Source organism: Camelina sativa, chromosome 11, assembly GCF_030686135.1.
Source record: "Camelina sativa cultivar CO46 ecotype springtype chromosome 11, ASM3068613v1".
NCBI classification, from domain to species: Eukaryota; Viridiplantae; Streptophyta; class Magnoliopsida; order Brassicales; family Brassicaceae; genus Camelina; species Camelina sativa.
This window is the reverse complement of record NC_141890.1, coordinates 2,230,208-2,243,817: the sequence shown is the minus strand read 5'-3', so window position 1 is coordinate 2,243,817 and position 13,610 is coordinate 2,230,208. Positions and strand designations below refer to the sequence as shown.

The 13,610-nt window shown below is 34.4% G+C and overlaps 3 protein-coding genes across 5 annotated transcripts; 2 read left to right on the top strand and 1 right to left on the bottom strand.

Annotated features, from left to right (window-relative positions):
- Positions 1–743: 743 nt before the first annotated feature.
- Positions 744–4,470, top strand: LOC104721181 (la-related protein 1C). Its single transcript, XM_087473240.1, has 6 exons — positions 744–1,740; positions 2,181–2,676; positions 2,746–2,872; positions 2,982–3,072; positions 3,488–3,559; positions 3,833–4,470. The coding sequence occupies exons 1-6, from the start codon at positions 1,189–1,191 to the stop codon at positions 4,103–4,105; spliced, it is 1,611 nt and encodes a 536-aa protein (XP_087329366.1). The 5' UTR covers positions 744–1,188; the 3' UTR covers positions 4,106–4,470.
- Positions 4,471–9,682: 5,212 nt separating this feature from the next.
- On the top strand, positions 9,683–11,615 carry LOC104721180 (protein FD-like). Of its 3 annotated transcripts, none has more exons than XM_087475305.1 (3): positions 9,731–10,763; positions 10,875–10,951; positions 11,171–11,615. In XM_087475305.1, exons 1-3 carry the CDS (start codon positions 10,055–10,057, stop codon positions 11,240–11,242), a joined length of 858 nt encoding a protein of 285 aa, XP_087331431.1. In that variant the 5' UTR covers positions 9,731–10,054; the 3' UTR covers positions 11,243–11,615. The 3 variants fall into 3 exon arrangements, with proteins under 3 accessions (XP_010437402.2, XP_087331431.1, XP_087331430.1); XM_087475304.1 differs by having other exon boundaries at positions 9,731–10,768; positions 10,874–10,951; XM_010439100.2 differs by having other exon boundaries at positions 9,683–10,951.
- Positions 11,616–12,247: 632 nt separating this feature from the next.
- LOC109127673 (uncharacterized) lies at positions 12,248–13,500 on the bottom strand. The gene is made up of 3 exons (XM_019232874.2): positions 13,281–13,500; positions 13,128–13,182; positions 12,248–12,573 (listed from the first exon to the last, which is right to left on the bottom strand). The coding sequence occupies exons 1-3, from the start codon at positions 13,379–13,381 to the stop codon at positions 12,487–12,489; spliced, it is 243 nt and encodes an 80-aa protein (XP_019088419.1). The 5' UTR covers positions 13,382–13,500; the 3' UTR covers positions 12,248–12,486.
- Positions 13,501–13,610: the final 110 nt, after the last annotated feature.

Sequence of the window (13,610 nt, the reverse complement as noted above, 5' to 3'; positions counted from 1 at the left end):
GTCCATGACCACTTTACATTACAGATATGTTATATTTTGTTATAAAGATTCGTATTATGAAATTAGAATACTTGATTTTCTGTAACCAATTGACCTCTTTATTTTTTGTCAACAACTATTATACATTCTATATCAAGATGACAACATAATATATTCTAGACTAATATAAATTATTTGAATGAATGGCGAGTCTTCCGCAACGAATTAGTATCTTAAAAACATATTATTATGCTAACAGTTCGATATACTAATATGATTTTGCTTTAGACCTGACCTGATATCTTGCACGGGTCGAAGTGTGTTCCCTTTTTTCCAGTGTAAATAAAACCTCATTATCGAACACAATTAAATTACATCCCTACTTTATATTGCAATTAAAGTAAGAAAGAGGTTAAAAATTGATAATCAAAGCAAAATGGTAAGCGTGGTAAGTAATACTAATAAGTTGGTAACTTTAAGAAATAATCTTCATGTATTAAATAAGTAATTAACTGATATTGACTAATACATATAAATGTGAGATTCTCTTAATAATTATTCTATTTTTTGAAGAGATGTTTTATATGAATTACTTATAAAGGTATTTTTTTTTTAATTATAAAATTTTATCCTAATTAAACTGAAAAAGTATTAAAATAATCGATATTAAGACTTTACGTCAACAATCCTGGGAAAGGGATTCTAGCCAATCAGATTCAAGTTCAACCCAAACAAAAACAAAAGTGTGTTTTTTCTTCTGTTTTACTGAAGGGTAATATCGTAACTTCCAATTCCCGCGGTAGTGGTAGCAAAAAAAAAAAAAAAGAATTAATGAAAAAAATAAGCATACATAAAAAAAAAAAAAAAAATAAGGGAAGAGAGAGAGAGAGAAGAGAAGAGAAGAGAAGAGAAGAGGAGACTACACTGCTCCATCGTCTTCTCCTTCTGGGGGAATTTTATTTTTTGGAAAAAAAAGATCAGTCTGATACCTTTTTGTTCTTTGCATTTACTCAAACCCTAACCCTAGTTTTTTTCTCAAATCGCAGAGAGGTTTCTTCAGATTTTTCCCAATCCGCTAACTTTTTTTTTTATTTAAATTTTTGGGGATTTATCGTTTAATTTAGAAGATACTGTCTCGATCAGAAAAGAAGCTAATCGACTCTCTCTAACAAACCCTAATTTTAATTTTTGTCCTCCTTCTCTCTTCTCATGGCTTCCGCCACTTCCAATAACTCTGCTTCCTCTTCTTCTTCTTCTTCTTCTTCTTCTTCTTCTTCTTCTATGTCTCCTCGTCGTATGACCGAAAATCACGGCATCCCTATCGCTGCTGCTGTTTCACAATCGCCTCGCCGTCCTTCTCGGCAAGTTTCTTCTCCGTGGAGTCATGTCGTCCGTGGCGAATCAGACCCGATCGCTACAGCCGCCGTCGTAGCTGCTCCTTCCTCTCATCAATCCAAGGCTCCGATCGAGCCGGTTGCTTCCGTTTCTGCTCCGCCTGATTCTGTTTTGACGGTCGATGAGAAATCGGAGGAATCTGCTGCTGTTGGTCAGGGTAATGCGGGAAAGAAGCCAGTTTGGAAAAGGCCGTCTAATGGGTCTTCTTCTGAGGTCGGACCTGTCATGGGAGCTTCTTCTTGGCCTGCTCTTTCTGAGACTACTACCAAAGCTCCTCCTTCCAACAAGTCTTCTTCTGATTCGTTAAAAAGTCTCGGTGATGTTCCTTCTTCTTCACCGTCTTCATCATCTCTCCCCGTTTCTCAGGTTTGTTACCCTTTTCATCACCTTATATGTGGTTCTTCTGTCTGGTTGCTGAAAAGCTTTGAGTTTTTTGCATATTATATGATATATCTGTTTTCCATTGACTGCAACTGTTGATGCTACCTGTTTGTTTGTTGTGTGGTTGTTAAGAAGCCTTTGTAGCTTTGATTGTTTCTCGCTGCCATTTGTTGTAAGAAATCTTTAGGTCATGCGGCTTGCTATTGTTTGGATTGTGTCTACTGCAATGTATGAACATAAACTTCGATATCTGCATGTTTGTTTCCTAACTTCGATATCTGCATGTTGGATTGTGATGCATATTGTGCCACTGAGCTCTTTAGCATTGATGCTTATTTTCATGTATGCATTTGTTATCCTACTTTCAGTACTCTTCTTCTTTATATTGATTCAGTGATAAAGATGCTTCTTTTTCTTTGATTTAGGGTTTTGCTAATGCTTCTGTTCCTGCCGCACCAAAGCAAGCTGCCCGTGCAAACCCTAATCCAACTCCAAATTATTCGCGCCAGAGATCATTTAAACGGAATGGCGCTTCTGGTTCCGCTAATGGTACTGTTTCTCAACCATCAGCACAGGGTTCATTTGCCGAATTGCCTTCGCACAACCCTTCTCCTAGAGGCCAAAACCAGAGAAATGGCTTTGCATCACAAACCCATGGTGGTGCTGACAACCTACCACAACGAGACTCCTTCAGGAACCAAAATGGTAATCATCACCAAAGTCATGGTGGCAGGCGTAATCAGGAGCACGGGAATCAGAATCGGGCTTATCACAGAAGCTTTAATGGGAGAGAAGGAAATGCACAATCACAAAGGCCAGCATTTGTAAGACATGCACCACCACCTGTTCAGCCTATTCCTCCTCAGTTTATGGCAGCTCAGCCTATTCAGCCTTTTGCCAGCCCTGTGCCCTTCTCTCCTGGTGAGACACATTGAAGATCACGTCTTTAGTTTTCACTTATGATTTGCTAATGTGTCTTCTTCATTTCAGAAATGGCATCGTCGTATTATCCCCGTATGCCTTTTATGACACCTCTTCCACATGGTCCGGTCTTCTACCATGTTCAAGATCCTCCATTACACATAAAACTACAGAACCAAATACAGTATTATTTTAGGTAGTCTCTTTGTATCGAATTTCCCTTATTCTTGTCAATGATGAAATCCTGCTGATCTGTTTTCTTAAGGGAAATACTAATATAGATGCAAACGTTTCTTTTGTTACAGTGAAGAGAATTTGATTACTGACTTATACCTTCGTGGGTTCATGGATGAAGAGGGTTTTGTTCCGCTACGTGTGATTGCTGGTTTCAAAAAGGTAAAATGTTTTCTAGATGTGTTATTCTTTCAAGCTGGCCTCATTCACTTCTCTCCGTTTGTATATGTTATATAAACAGTATACCTTATTGATCAATGAGTAAGACTCACAATCCAATAGAATTTATGATTCTTTTTGTGACTATTTATATAAAGATGCCGAATGCATGTACAATAGAGCAAATTGAATCTGTTTTTAAGATGGCTGATATATGTCATCAGGTGGCATGTGTTATTCAGTTGTGAATACTTCTGTTCCTCTCATTAGCCTCTACACCAATTTACTTTGCATTTCTTTTTCCTTCTCTTTATCCTAGTTAGTATAACATTTTGTTGCTTTCGTGCCATTTCTAGAGTTCTTTTATTATTCTCTGTGAATTTTATCTAGGTGTTGTTTTTCTTTTCTCCTTCTTCAGGTTGCAGAACTTACAGATAGCATCCAGCAAATAGTGGAGGCTCTACAAAATTCACCTGTTGTTGAAGTGCAGGTGTGTCTTGTTTATGTTTCCTTAAGTGTGTTTTAATTATTGAATTGCATTGGCTTTTCTTGCTAGTAGTATGGTAGTATGTGATTGATATCTTGAACCTTTCTATTAGGGATTGGATAATATTATTTAAACATTATCAAAGCTGTGGAGTCTGAAAAATTAATCAGCCTGTTATCAGCTCTTCCAATCAATTTCATGGGATCGATATTTTGCGCTGTGCTTGGATGACTTTTGCTTTTTAATTGATTGCACCTACTTTTTTCTTCCTCTTAGGGTGACGTAATAAGGAAGCGCCATGAATGGCATCAATGGGTGATTCGAAAAATGAGGACCCCTGCAGTGTCGAGCCCCCAAGCTGTTGATAGGGCAGATGCAGTAGCAAGCAGACTTGGAAACTTGGCTCTTGGTCAGAGCTCAGCGGATCCCACTGGTGGTTCAAGCAGTCAGTTGCAGCAACCTAGGGAAGCTCTTTCAGATGTTCAGCAACAGTCTTCTGGTGCTGTACCAGTGAGCAACCACAACGACTCAGATGGTGCAAACCGTTGAACCATCATGTGTATGGAGCTGTTGGTGAGTGATGGACATGAATATATTATTTTGTCCTGCCGAAAATCAGGAAAAAAAAAACAATAATGAAGGGGAATCCAAAAAAGAATGGAAAAAAAGTAAGGCATAAAAGCATAAAGAGAAGAAAGACCCATTTGAAAAAAAAGGATCAAACATTTGTGATTCTTCTAGCTAGCATATTTGTGGTTTGGCATATTTGTGGTTTTTTTTTTTAATCTTTTGGTTTTGGTTGTTTTTGGATGCTAATAACTTCTTTTTTTATGCTTATGCTACTTTTGCTACACATACTATCGGTCCTTGTAGCCCATCGTTATGGTCTGTGACTAACTGGTTTTGCTTTCTAATACTCTCTTCACCCCGGTTTCTATCTTTTATTCCTTTTTTGGATTTTGATTGTTGAGATGGGCCTCTTTAAGAACAACCTAAGAAAGGAGAAAGACTAGTGAACAAGAAACTTTACTTGAGAGGGAGACTCAGTAAATCCCTTTATTCTTTTGCAATTGCGTCGGTGTGAGAAAAAAAAAAAGTAGAGATTGCTAAAGTGAAGCAATAGCAGCAAATCCATTTATTGAATTTTATTATACCTAACATTGTTAAGAGGAAACAAGTGACACACATAAAACATGTACCAAAACAAAACGGGGTCATCTTTGTTGTGTTACTACCGCTTTGATGTAAACATGACCAAACACGTGCTTAACGCTCTGCTGGCATTGTACCGTTTGTGTTTGGTATGATTTCGAATGGGACAATAAATAATTTTTTCGGAGAGTCGCTATTTAATTAAAAAGTAATAACTTTTCCTCTTTTTTTTTTTTTTGCAAAAGCGAGAGCATATGGCATGTAAATATGATCGTAGTTCTTTTATTGGGTTCTTCGGGTGTATGTTTTTAAATAGCATGGATTTTGATTATGTTTTTAGTGGAGGAAATAACATGACAAGTTTTAACTATATACAGTAGATGTACTATTTAAGTATTTATTTACAAAACCAATACCATTCGTCCATACGTTTTATACTAATTTTGATTTTTCGTATTGTTAGAGAAGCCCCCTATATATAATTAATATCCTAGTAAATAAACATATATGGTGGTGAACTGATGTAACCAAGTGATTTGAACCGAGTCAGCCAATCGAAAAAATGAAAAAAAAAACACTCAATTTTATTTTTATAAGCTTGTCATACATTGATTTCAAAAGGTTGCAAGATTATTTACACTAACCCTACTAAAACAAAGTTCATGGGTACAAAAAAGGTTAATGCATCATGTGTATTATTCAAAAGTTATATAGGGTATGACGGTGAAATTTACCCTTCACTTTTTACATGTGTGCCCAATTCATATCGAAATTATTCGTTTTCCGCATACACCAGTGTTTCACATTTAGACTAGCTAGTGGGGAACTTTTTCTAATAAAGGTTTTTAGATTATTGATACTTTACGTACGAATCAGTAATATATTTTAGCTCTACTAAATTAGTCCCCTCTGTTTTTGTAATAAATGAAAAATGACTTTTCTCACCCCCTCGCGTTATAGCTGAAGCCTAAGACGATCTAGTTATGATTCTAGGCTCTGCTTAATTTAGTCATAACTATTTGTAATTAAACAAACACAAACATTTCCGAAATAATCTATATGTTCACCTACTAAATGTGGAAAATAAACAGAAACAACCCAAGAATAGGTTCAATGTCACGATCTCTGTGAATTAAAAAAAAATCAGAACTATTCTTCATAGACTAAGAAAATAGTAAACCCTAATTCATAAAACACACCCAAAAGATAGAAAGGTTGTCCCCCAATTATTCTTACCATTTTGGAGATGTCAAGTACGCATCTTCACCATCTTCATCATCCAACGGTTAGCATTCTTTTGGCTCTTTCAACTCCAAGTTTTTTGCTTTATTGCTAATTTTAGTAGTAAATTATTACGACTACTTTGTGTCCGTACGGTCTAGAGACAACCTACGGGTAGATGATTATTGTAGTAGAATTGAAGAATCCAACGGTCAGGAACCCGCGGGTCATTCATATTGTTCGTTGGATTTATACTTTGAATGTAAGCGAAAAAAGAAAAAATACGAGTCTTCATCAAATCAAATCAAATCAAATCAAATCACTTGTCCATCGATTTCGAGTCTATAAACCCTGTTTCGCCAACGAGTCTCTATTTATATAAACTTTTGAAAAGTTTTTTTATTCATCTGATGTCAAAATTAATAAGAGGTATTTTAAAATTAATTGGTAACTAGATTAGTACCCGTGCTATAGCACATGTTAAATTTTATTTTATACAACAAAAATTTAAATATTTTTATTTGATATATTTTTTAGCATTAAACAATATCATCGTATATCTTGATATTTTACATTTAAACCAAATTATAAGTTTATAACTTATTTTATTATAAAACTAACTACATTTTAATTGGTAAATAATAATAGAATATGTAAATAAGATATGCATATGAGGAAAGAAGTACATATAACTTTAAATTGTGATATGATATTTAAATTGTACATCTTACAAATAATAACTTTTATATATGATATTTATTAAAATGGCAAGGGTTTATTATGTAAACCCTATAAATCTTGATTACCAAACGAACCCTATAAATCTCGATTATCAAGTGAACCCTATCAATCTCGATCTCGAATCTCGATTATCAAGCAAACCGGTAAAGGTAAATTATACAAATGATACACTTAAATACAACTAAAATGATTAATGTTTTAATTTTATAACCAATTAATGACTCATATATCTATTATATAGTCTAAAAACAATTATGTACTCACTCGACTCATATATCTATTATAAAAAATTGTGTAGACTATGTGTAAGCGGTATTTTTAATTTTAAATATTTTTGGCCGTCGAAAGGGTCTCCAGAGTTAATCCTATTTAAATCGGGAGATATTTAAATTTGTCAAATTTCCTTAAACAGCATATAGAAGTAGGGTATATATTATTAGGTAAAATCGAAATATTGTTTAGTTTAACAAAAATCACAGTTTTTATGTTTTGGGTTACCGAACTCGGAAGATTTCTCGAGTTAAAATATTTTGTTTCATTTGTGTATATCATCTTTTATTCCTTCATGTTATTATTATTCCCGATTAGGCTTAAAGTGGATTCATTGCTATTGCTATTATTAATAATTAATAATTAATAATTAATTATGAATAATTGAATAAATAAGCGATATAGGATCTAACAATAATCAAAGTAGACCCGTAAATATCGAAAGATTATCAAATATTATACTTAAATTATTAATATGTTAATTCTATAACCAACTAATGACCCATATAACTATTATATGGTCTACCAAAAATAAGTCATGTACTTCCAAAATATTAAAGAGGGGATAACAACAGCATTGTATTTATGATATACTCTATACAACAAGATCATCAATTCGAGTTTTGATGACAAGAAAAGATTACGTTAAGATATTATAGTATTGTGACTATTGTCCCTCGTTCGAATAAATTATTGGGCAAAGGCCATAACTTGCTAAAATAGAAAAAAATTCCATTTTTATGCATTGTTTAAAGGTAAACTAAAGAGGATGTTAAAAGACAGAGAACTAGATTTGATGGAATTTGGGACAGAACAATATAGTGCTGACACCTGTTCAATCCCCTGAGACATGACATGTCACTCTCTCTCTCTCACGCACAACAGCTCACAGCTTCTGCACAGTTTGTGATACTTATGGACATTTCGATTCACTCGTCACCTACTACTATCCCCAATTTCTCTCGTTTTGAGTTTTTTTTTTCCAAAAAAATGATTTGAAAAAGAAACGAAATATTTTATTTGTTGAATAATAAACTCCTTTGTACTATTCACCCAAAAATTGAAAAGATCTTCTAACAAATTTGAGTACTTGAGGTGAGTATTATTATTATTTAAGGAGTTTGCGTTTTGTTTGAGTTAATTCAGTAGGCTTCAGCTTCTCTAAAATGTTGTACTCTTTGCATGTTCAAAGATGGGACGTTTCCTTGAGGGCTATTTTATTTCTCTCTATTCAAAATCTTTCACGCCAGAGAAAAAAATATATTATATGATTTCATATATGTGTACGGAAAACTGAATAGTTAATACATGTTGAATAGAATCTTAAGACCACATATCGTATTATATTATAATATATAGTATAAATCAACTTGCAGTGAAGGAGAAACAAAATGAAAAGTGTGACTAGATATGCACTTGGAGACTGACCATTTTAGATACGGGCGGACACATATATATGTTCGAATATCTAGATATATCTGGATGGAGGGATTATGTAACATATCTTGTTTATTTATTCTTGCGTATGACAAAGATCTATTAATTCTTATCAACTACCACTTGGCTTGTTGATTTGTTTACCATTCGTCTCAAATAACAATCAATGTAAATATCTAGTATATATGGTCGTATAAAATGTGTGTGTACAATGTACACATCAAACCAAATAATTTTGGTATAAAAATTGGTTTAACACTATCCACTTTGTTATGTTTGTTTATATTCAGACCCACAAAATTGATTTCCCTATCCATGTAAACCAGATTATCTGATACAGTGATAAAATCTCATTGGATGACATGGACACCAATGATTTGAAGTGGGTAACAAATCAACAGTAAACCCATTTTTCAATTTAAATGCACTTGGAATAATACATACAATCAAATAGTATTATTGTGTAAATTTGTGTAGTGCTATTAAGAAAAAGTTGGAAGACATCGAACGGTTGTAAAATTGGTAAAATTATGTGCCTTCACATTAATTGTTCCATAAAATAAGTCTAAAGACTCTGAACAGACATAAAGTACTAAACAAATAGTACTTTTCAGAGTTTAAAACTTTTAAAACTTTTTACATAAAATTATATACGAACGACATAACAAGTACTACTTCCTCTTTTTCAAAATATAGAATGTTTTAACCAAAGCACGCAGATTAAGAAGTTTTTAGTTTTAACAAGTTCAATCAATCATAAATAATACTGCATAATATAAAATATTAAACTAATTTAAAAGTTGTACAGAAACTTGAAAATATCTTATATTAAAAAACAAAAAACTTCTCTAAAACATCTTATATTTTGAAACGGAGGGAGTACTATTTATATTGGATTATATTTTATCTTGGTTTCAAATATTTATATATACAAAAACATAAAAAAATATTCTTGTTATCACTTATCAATATGATTTTTTTTTTTCATTTGGTTTAATAGGTAGTAAGGTGTTTTTTTTTGTGAATAGTGAAACGAGTATTTATTTTAGCTTTTGTATGCTAATATTATTTTTAAATGTTTGTTTCTGCAATACCCACAAAATGTATTTTGGTAAATTTCGCATAAATCCAAACAAGAACAATAAAGTCATAATTTGAAAGTTGATAATGATCCTAAAGGGATGTGATATTGGAAAAGCCTTAAGATAAAACCAAAGTTAATTTATACTGCTTGCCTTTTTTCAAGCATCTCTCCCCCACTCACTCTTTACATTTAAGGATCATGAAAATTGAAAATAGTTCACTAACTTCACTTTTTAAAAACTAACAAAACAAAACAAAAAATTATCAAACATTTGATCTTTATAATACTTTAGACGTTGAAGACATCAACACTTTTAATTACATAGTAATGGAAATTTTCTTCTTTTTTTTGTAATAAATAAATAATTTTAAAACTTTGGAATAGTTGAATGCCTCTGTCTCTACTTCTGGAGTCTGGACCCAACCCATCATTCCAGAAATGACCGGCGAAAGTCAAGAACCTCTCTGAGCTCTCTACTCACTACTCTCTCTCACCTCTTTCTTTCTTTCTCTCTCTATCTGCGTGTAGGTTACAAGACAATTGACACCAAGACTAAAGCTGTGTTGTTTGGTTCAGTTCTGTTCTCTTTTCCAATGTTGTCATCAGCAAAGCATCAGAGGAACCTTAGAGTCTCTGCTACATACAAGAACAAGACTCTAAACAAGGTTTCTTCCATTTCACCCTCATCACCGTCGTCTTCATCATCATCATCAACCTCATCATCATCTCCTTTACCCTCACAAGACTCTCAAACCCAGAAGAGATCTCTAATCACCATGGAAGAAGTTTGGAAAGACATCAACCTTGCTTCTATCCACCACATCAACCACCACAGCCAACATCCACAGCACAACCATGAGCCACGCTTCAGGAGCCACAACCACCAGAACCAAAACCCTAACTCGATCTTCCAAGATTTCCTCAACGGACCTTTGAACGAGGAACCAGCACCTACAAGCCTGGCCATGGGTTCTGCTTCTAATGGCGATTCCACCACTGTCACTGCTCTCTGCAGCTCTCCTTTTCCACCTCCTGCAACTGTTCTGAGCTTGAATTCCGGCGCTGGCTTCGAGTTTCTCGATAATCAAGATCCTCTTGTTGTTACCCCAAACTCCAACCTTCAGAGTCACCATAACCTCTCAAACATTCCTTCCTTCAACACCCCTTTTGAGGCTCTGGTTACATCCACTTGTTTTGGTAAGAAAAGAGGCCAAGAGTCCAATGAAGGTACAGGGAATAGAAGACATAAGCGCATGATCAAGAACAGAGAATCTGCGGCTCGTTCCCGAGCTAGGAAACAGGAATGTGTCTCTCTTTTTCTCCTTTCTACTCAAGGATATCAAAGGGAAGAAAAAAAATGTACTTATGCCATCAAAATGCTTCTGATGAAACCTTTTGTTTCTCACTTGCAGGCTTATACAAACGAGTTAGAACTTGAAGTTGCTCACCTGCAGGCAGAAAATGCAAGGCTCAAGAGACAACAAGATCAGGTAAACAAGCCGAGAGATGTTCTTATTGTTTTGCCCTTTGGAAGCACTCTATTAATAGTTCGAATCCTTATAGCTTAACTCATATCTTAAACCAACTTATAAGGGAAGAGACAGCCTCTGCATTACTTGCAGTATGTTTGTTTTTGCACGCTGTTTTTTCCAATGACAATTTGAGTAATAAGATTCTGATACTTCAGTTCTGTGTGGGTATGTGTGCAGTTAAGAATGGCTGCAGCAAATCCGCAACCCAAAAAGAACACACTACAACGGTCTTTCACAGCTCCATTTTGAGAAATCTACAAGTCCTTATTTCTCTTTTGGGGATTGAGCTTGTCTTATGAAGAAATGAAAAAATGGAAATGTTTGTACCTTTTTTTGGCTACCTATAAGTATAACTAAGCTAAATTTGTAGAACCAAGATATTGTAGGGGAAAGAAAGATGATGTAAAAAACAACCCTGAAAGAGAAAAGGATCTTTCAATTTCCTAAGGCACAGGAACATCTGTCCTGGGGCTTCTCTTCATGTTCTGTCGTTATTATGCAACCCCTTTTGAGTTTTTTTTTTCACTTCTGTACTAACTTCTACTTGTATTCTTGTAGTAATGTTCTACTTGCTATTCTAATACTAGTAAGAAAAAAAAATTATGTGTTACTGTTTAACCAATTTGGTTGTCACTAGAAGCCAATGTTCCAATGACCAATAGACAAAACAGTGCTCCACATAAATGATGACAATGGCAGAGAAAAGTGAGAAGGGGACCTATCACTTAACATTTAATTTTCACCCTGTCACATTATCACATAAATTGCCATTCCTTTGGCTGGCTACCATACAAGCCAACAACTTGCACTATGAAACTGAAACCTCCAAGCCAATGGGAATTAAGTCACCCAACTTTTTTGGTTGGTCAAGAGAGAACACGATAAGTTTTTTATTCAGTCTAGTCACTCGCCACGTTTTATTTATAAAATAGCTTTTGCTACAACTGGTCACCATCAAAAACACTAGGCGTGTGTGTTGATGTTCATTTGGTTTATCAGGAAAATCGTTTTATCTTCTTTTGGTCCAACCTCAATTACCTGAAAGTGATAAGTCTTATTGATCCACTTTTGGTTGTTGTTATTTTATTGTGTATTCTTTTACCAACCAAAAGTGGACATCAAGAGCTAATATGGTGTAAAAATAGTGGCATCAAGATAGAGAAGAATAGTTACCAAAAGTGGGACTGTGACTAGAATCTATCCTCACATTATGTGGTAAAACTTAACTTAGAGCCCCTCGAATAGGGTATCCAATACTATAAATCATGCTTTTACTTTCATTCCAGTCAATAAGAATCCTAGATTTCAAGAAACAAAAGAAGAAAAGGTAGTTACATTCCCCTGAAACTACAACTCCCACACTGTCTTTCAATTGCGTACATCAATGTTTCCCATCAAAACTTAAAAGAGCTCACAAGCCTAAAATGTGAAGACAGAAAGAACCATTGATAAGTCGCTGCAGATGCAAGTTATATATTACCTTTTCACTCTGATCATTTTATATTTTTTTTGGATGCCTCACTTTCCTCCTCAAGTATTTTTCCATCCTTTGGAACCAAGCATGGAATCCCACCTTTCATCTAGCGTGTTAAGAGATAATAACAGTAAAATCGTGAACATGAAGTGAAAGCTAAAAGAACAGGGGAATAACTAATAATATGATTAAGAAGCAAAACCAAATCTTAAAACACTGAATCGTGAACATGAAGTGAAATCTAAAAAGAAGAAGAAGAAGAATAAGAAAACGGCCGACCAATCACTTTAGCATAATCCCATCATCATTCCATCAGTGAATCCCAAATCAACACCAAGCATAAATTCATTTTTATACTTTGTTCAGTATGAGGCAAATGAAAGAAATAGTAAAGAATCAAGCTATATATATATATATACATCTTAATCTCTCATCTGACAATTCCTAAAAATATCAAAGTTAGTTTCAGAACATGTTCATTGAATAAGAGATATAATAATTCTGAAAGCATATATATGTTATCTGGTACAATTTCACTGCTTGGAGAGTTACGTCTATCAACATAACAAAAAGCATCTTTAGCAACAATCATCAACTCATCCAAAATCGAAAAATCAAAAAGCTTTGAAATTGAAATTGAAATTGGCATAGAAAGCTTACAGGAAAAGAGACACCAATAGTATCGCTGACAAGTGATTTCGTCTTCTCGCAAAACCTATCAGAAACCAATTCATTTCAACATTTTCTTCGGGACCAATCCAAATTGAAGAAGCTATATAGAAATCGAAAGAGAGAGAGAGAGAGAGATCGAACCTTAAAGGTTGCTTAGAGAGAGGGCACACTAGAATCTCCGAGAGGGTCTTGTCGATTACGTTTCCGGCGTCTTTTAGCAGCACTCTGCTTAATCTCACCATTGTCAAAGCTTTGATCTTTTACCCCGATTTCCCTATTTTCCGATCTCCGGCAGAATCGTCCGGCGTTACGAATAGAGCGATGGTTTTGGACTTTTAAGTAAAACGCAAAACCTCCCCAATAAATTTGAAAGTTTCTAAAGATCCCACTATATTCTTATGAATTGCAAAACGGTCCTTTAATGTTTTAATACTTCGCGGAGAAAGTTTTCAGATATATGCCCTTGTCTTT

Bases quoted from the DNA above. Each gene is read 5' to 3' on its own strand.
- LOC109127673 (XM_019232874.2), bottom strand. From the start codon at position 13,381: ATGGTGAGATTAAGCAGAGTGCTGCTAAAAGACGCCGGAAACGTAATC. The intron at 13,183-13,280 runs GTTCGATCTCTC...GGTTTCTGATAG, and splicing joins CTCTCTAAGCAACCTTTAAG to GTTTTGCGAGAAGACGAAAT. The intron at 12,574-13,127 runs GTAAGCTTTCTA...TTAACACGCTAG, and splicing joins CTATTGGTGTCTCTTTTCCT to ATGAAAGGTGGGATTCCATG.
- LOC104721180 (XM_010439100.2), top strand. From the start codon at position 10,055: ATGTTGTCATCAGCAAAGCATCAGAGGAACCTTAGAGTCTCTGCTACA. The intron at 10,952-11,170 runs GTAAACAAGCCG...GTATGTGTGCAG, and splicing joins TCAAGAGACAACAAGATCAG to TTAAGAATGGCTGCAGCAAA.
- LOC104721181 (XM_087473240.1), top strand. From the start codon at position 1,189: ATGGCTTCCGCCACTTCCAATAACTCTGCTTCCTCTTCTTCTTCTTCT. The intron at 2,677-2,745 runs GTGAGACACATT...TCTTCATTTCAG, and splicing joins CCCTGTGCCCTTCTCTCCTG to AAATGGCATCGTCGTATTAT. The intron at 2,873-2,981 runs GTAGTCTCTTTG...CTTTTGTTACAG, and splicing joins CAAATACAGTATTATTTTAG to TGAAGAGAATTTGATTACTG.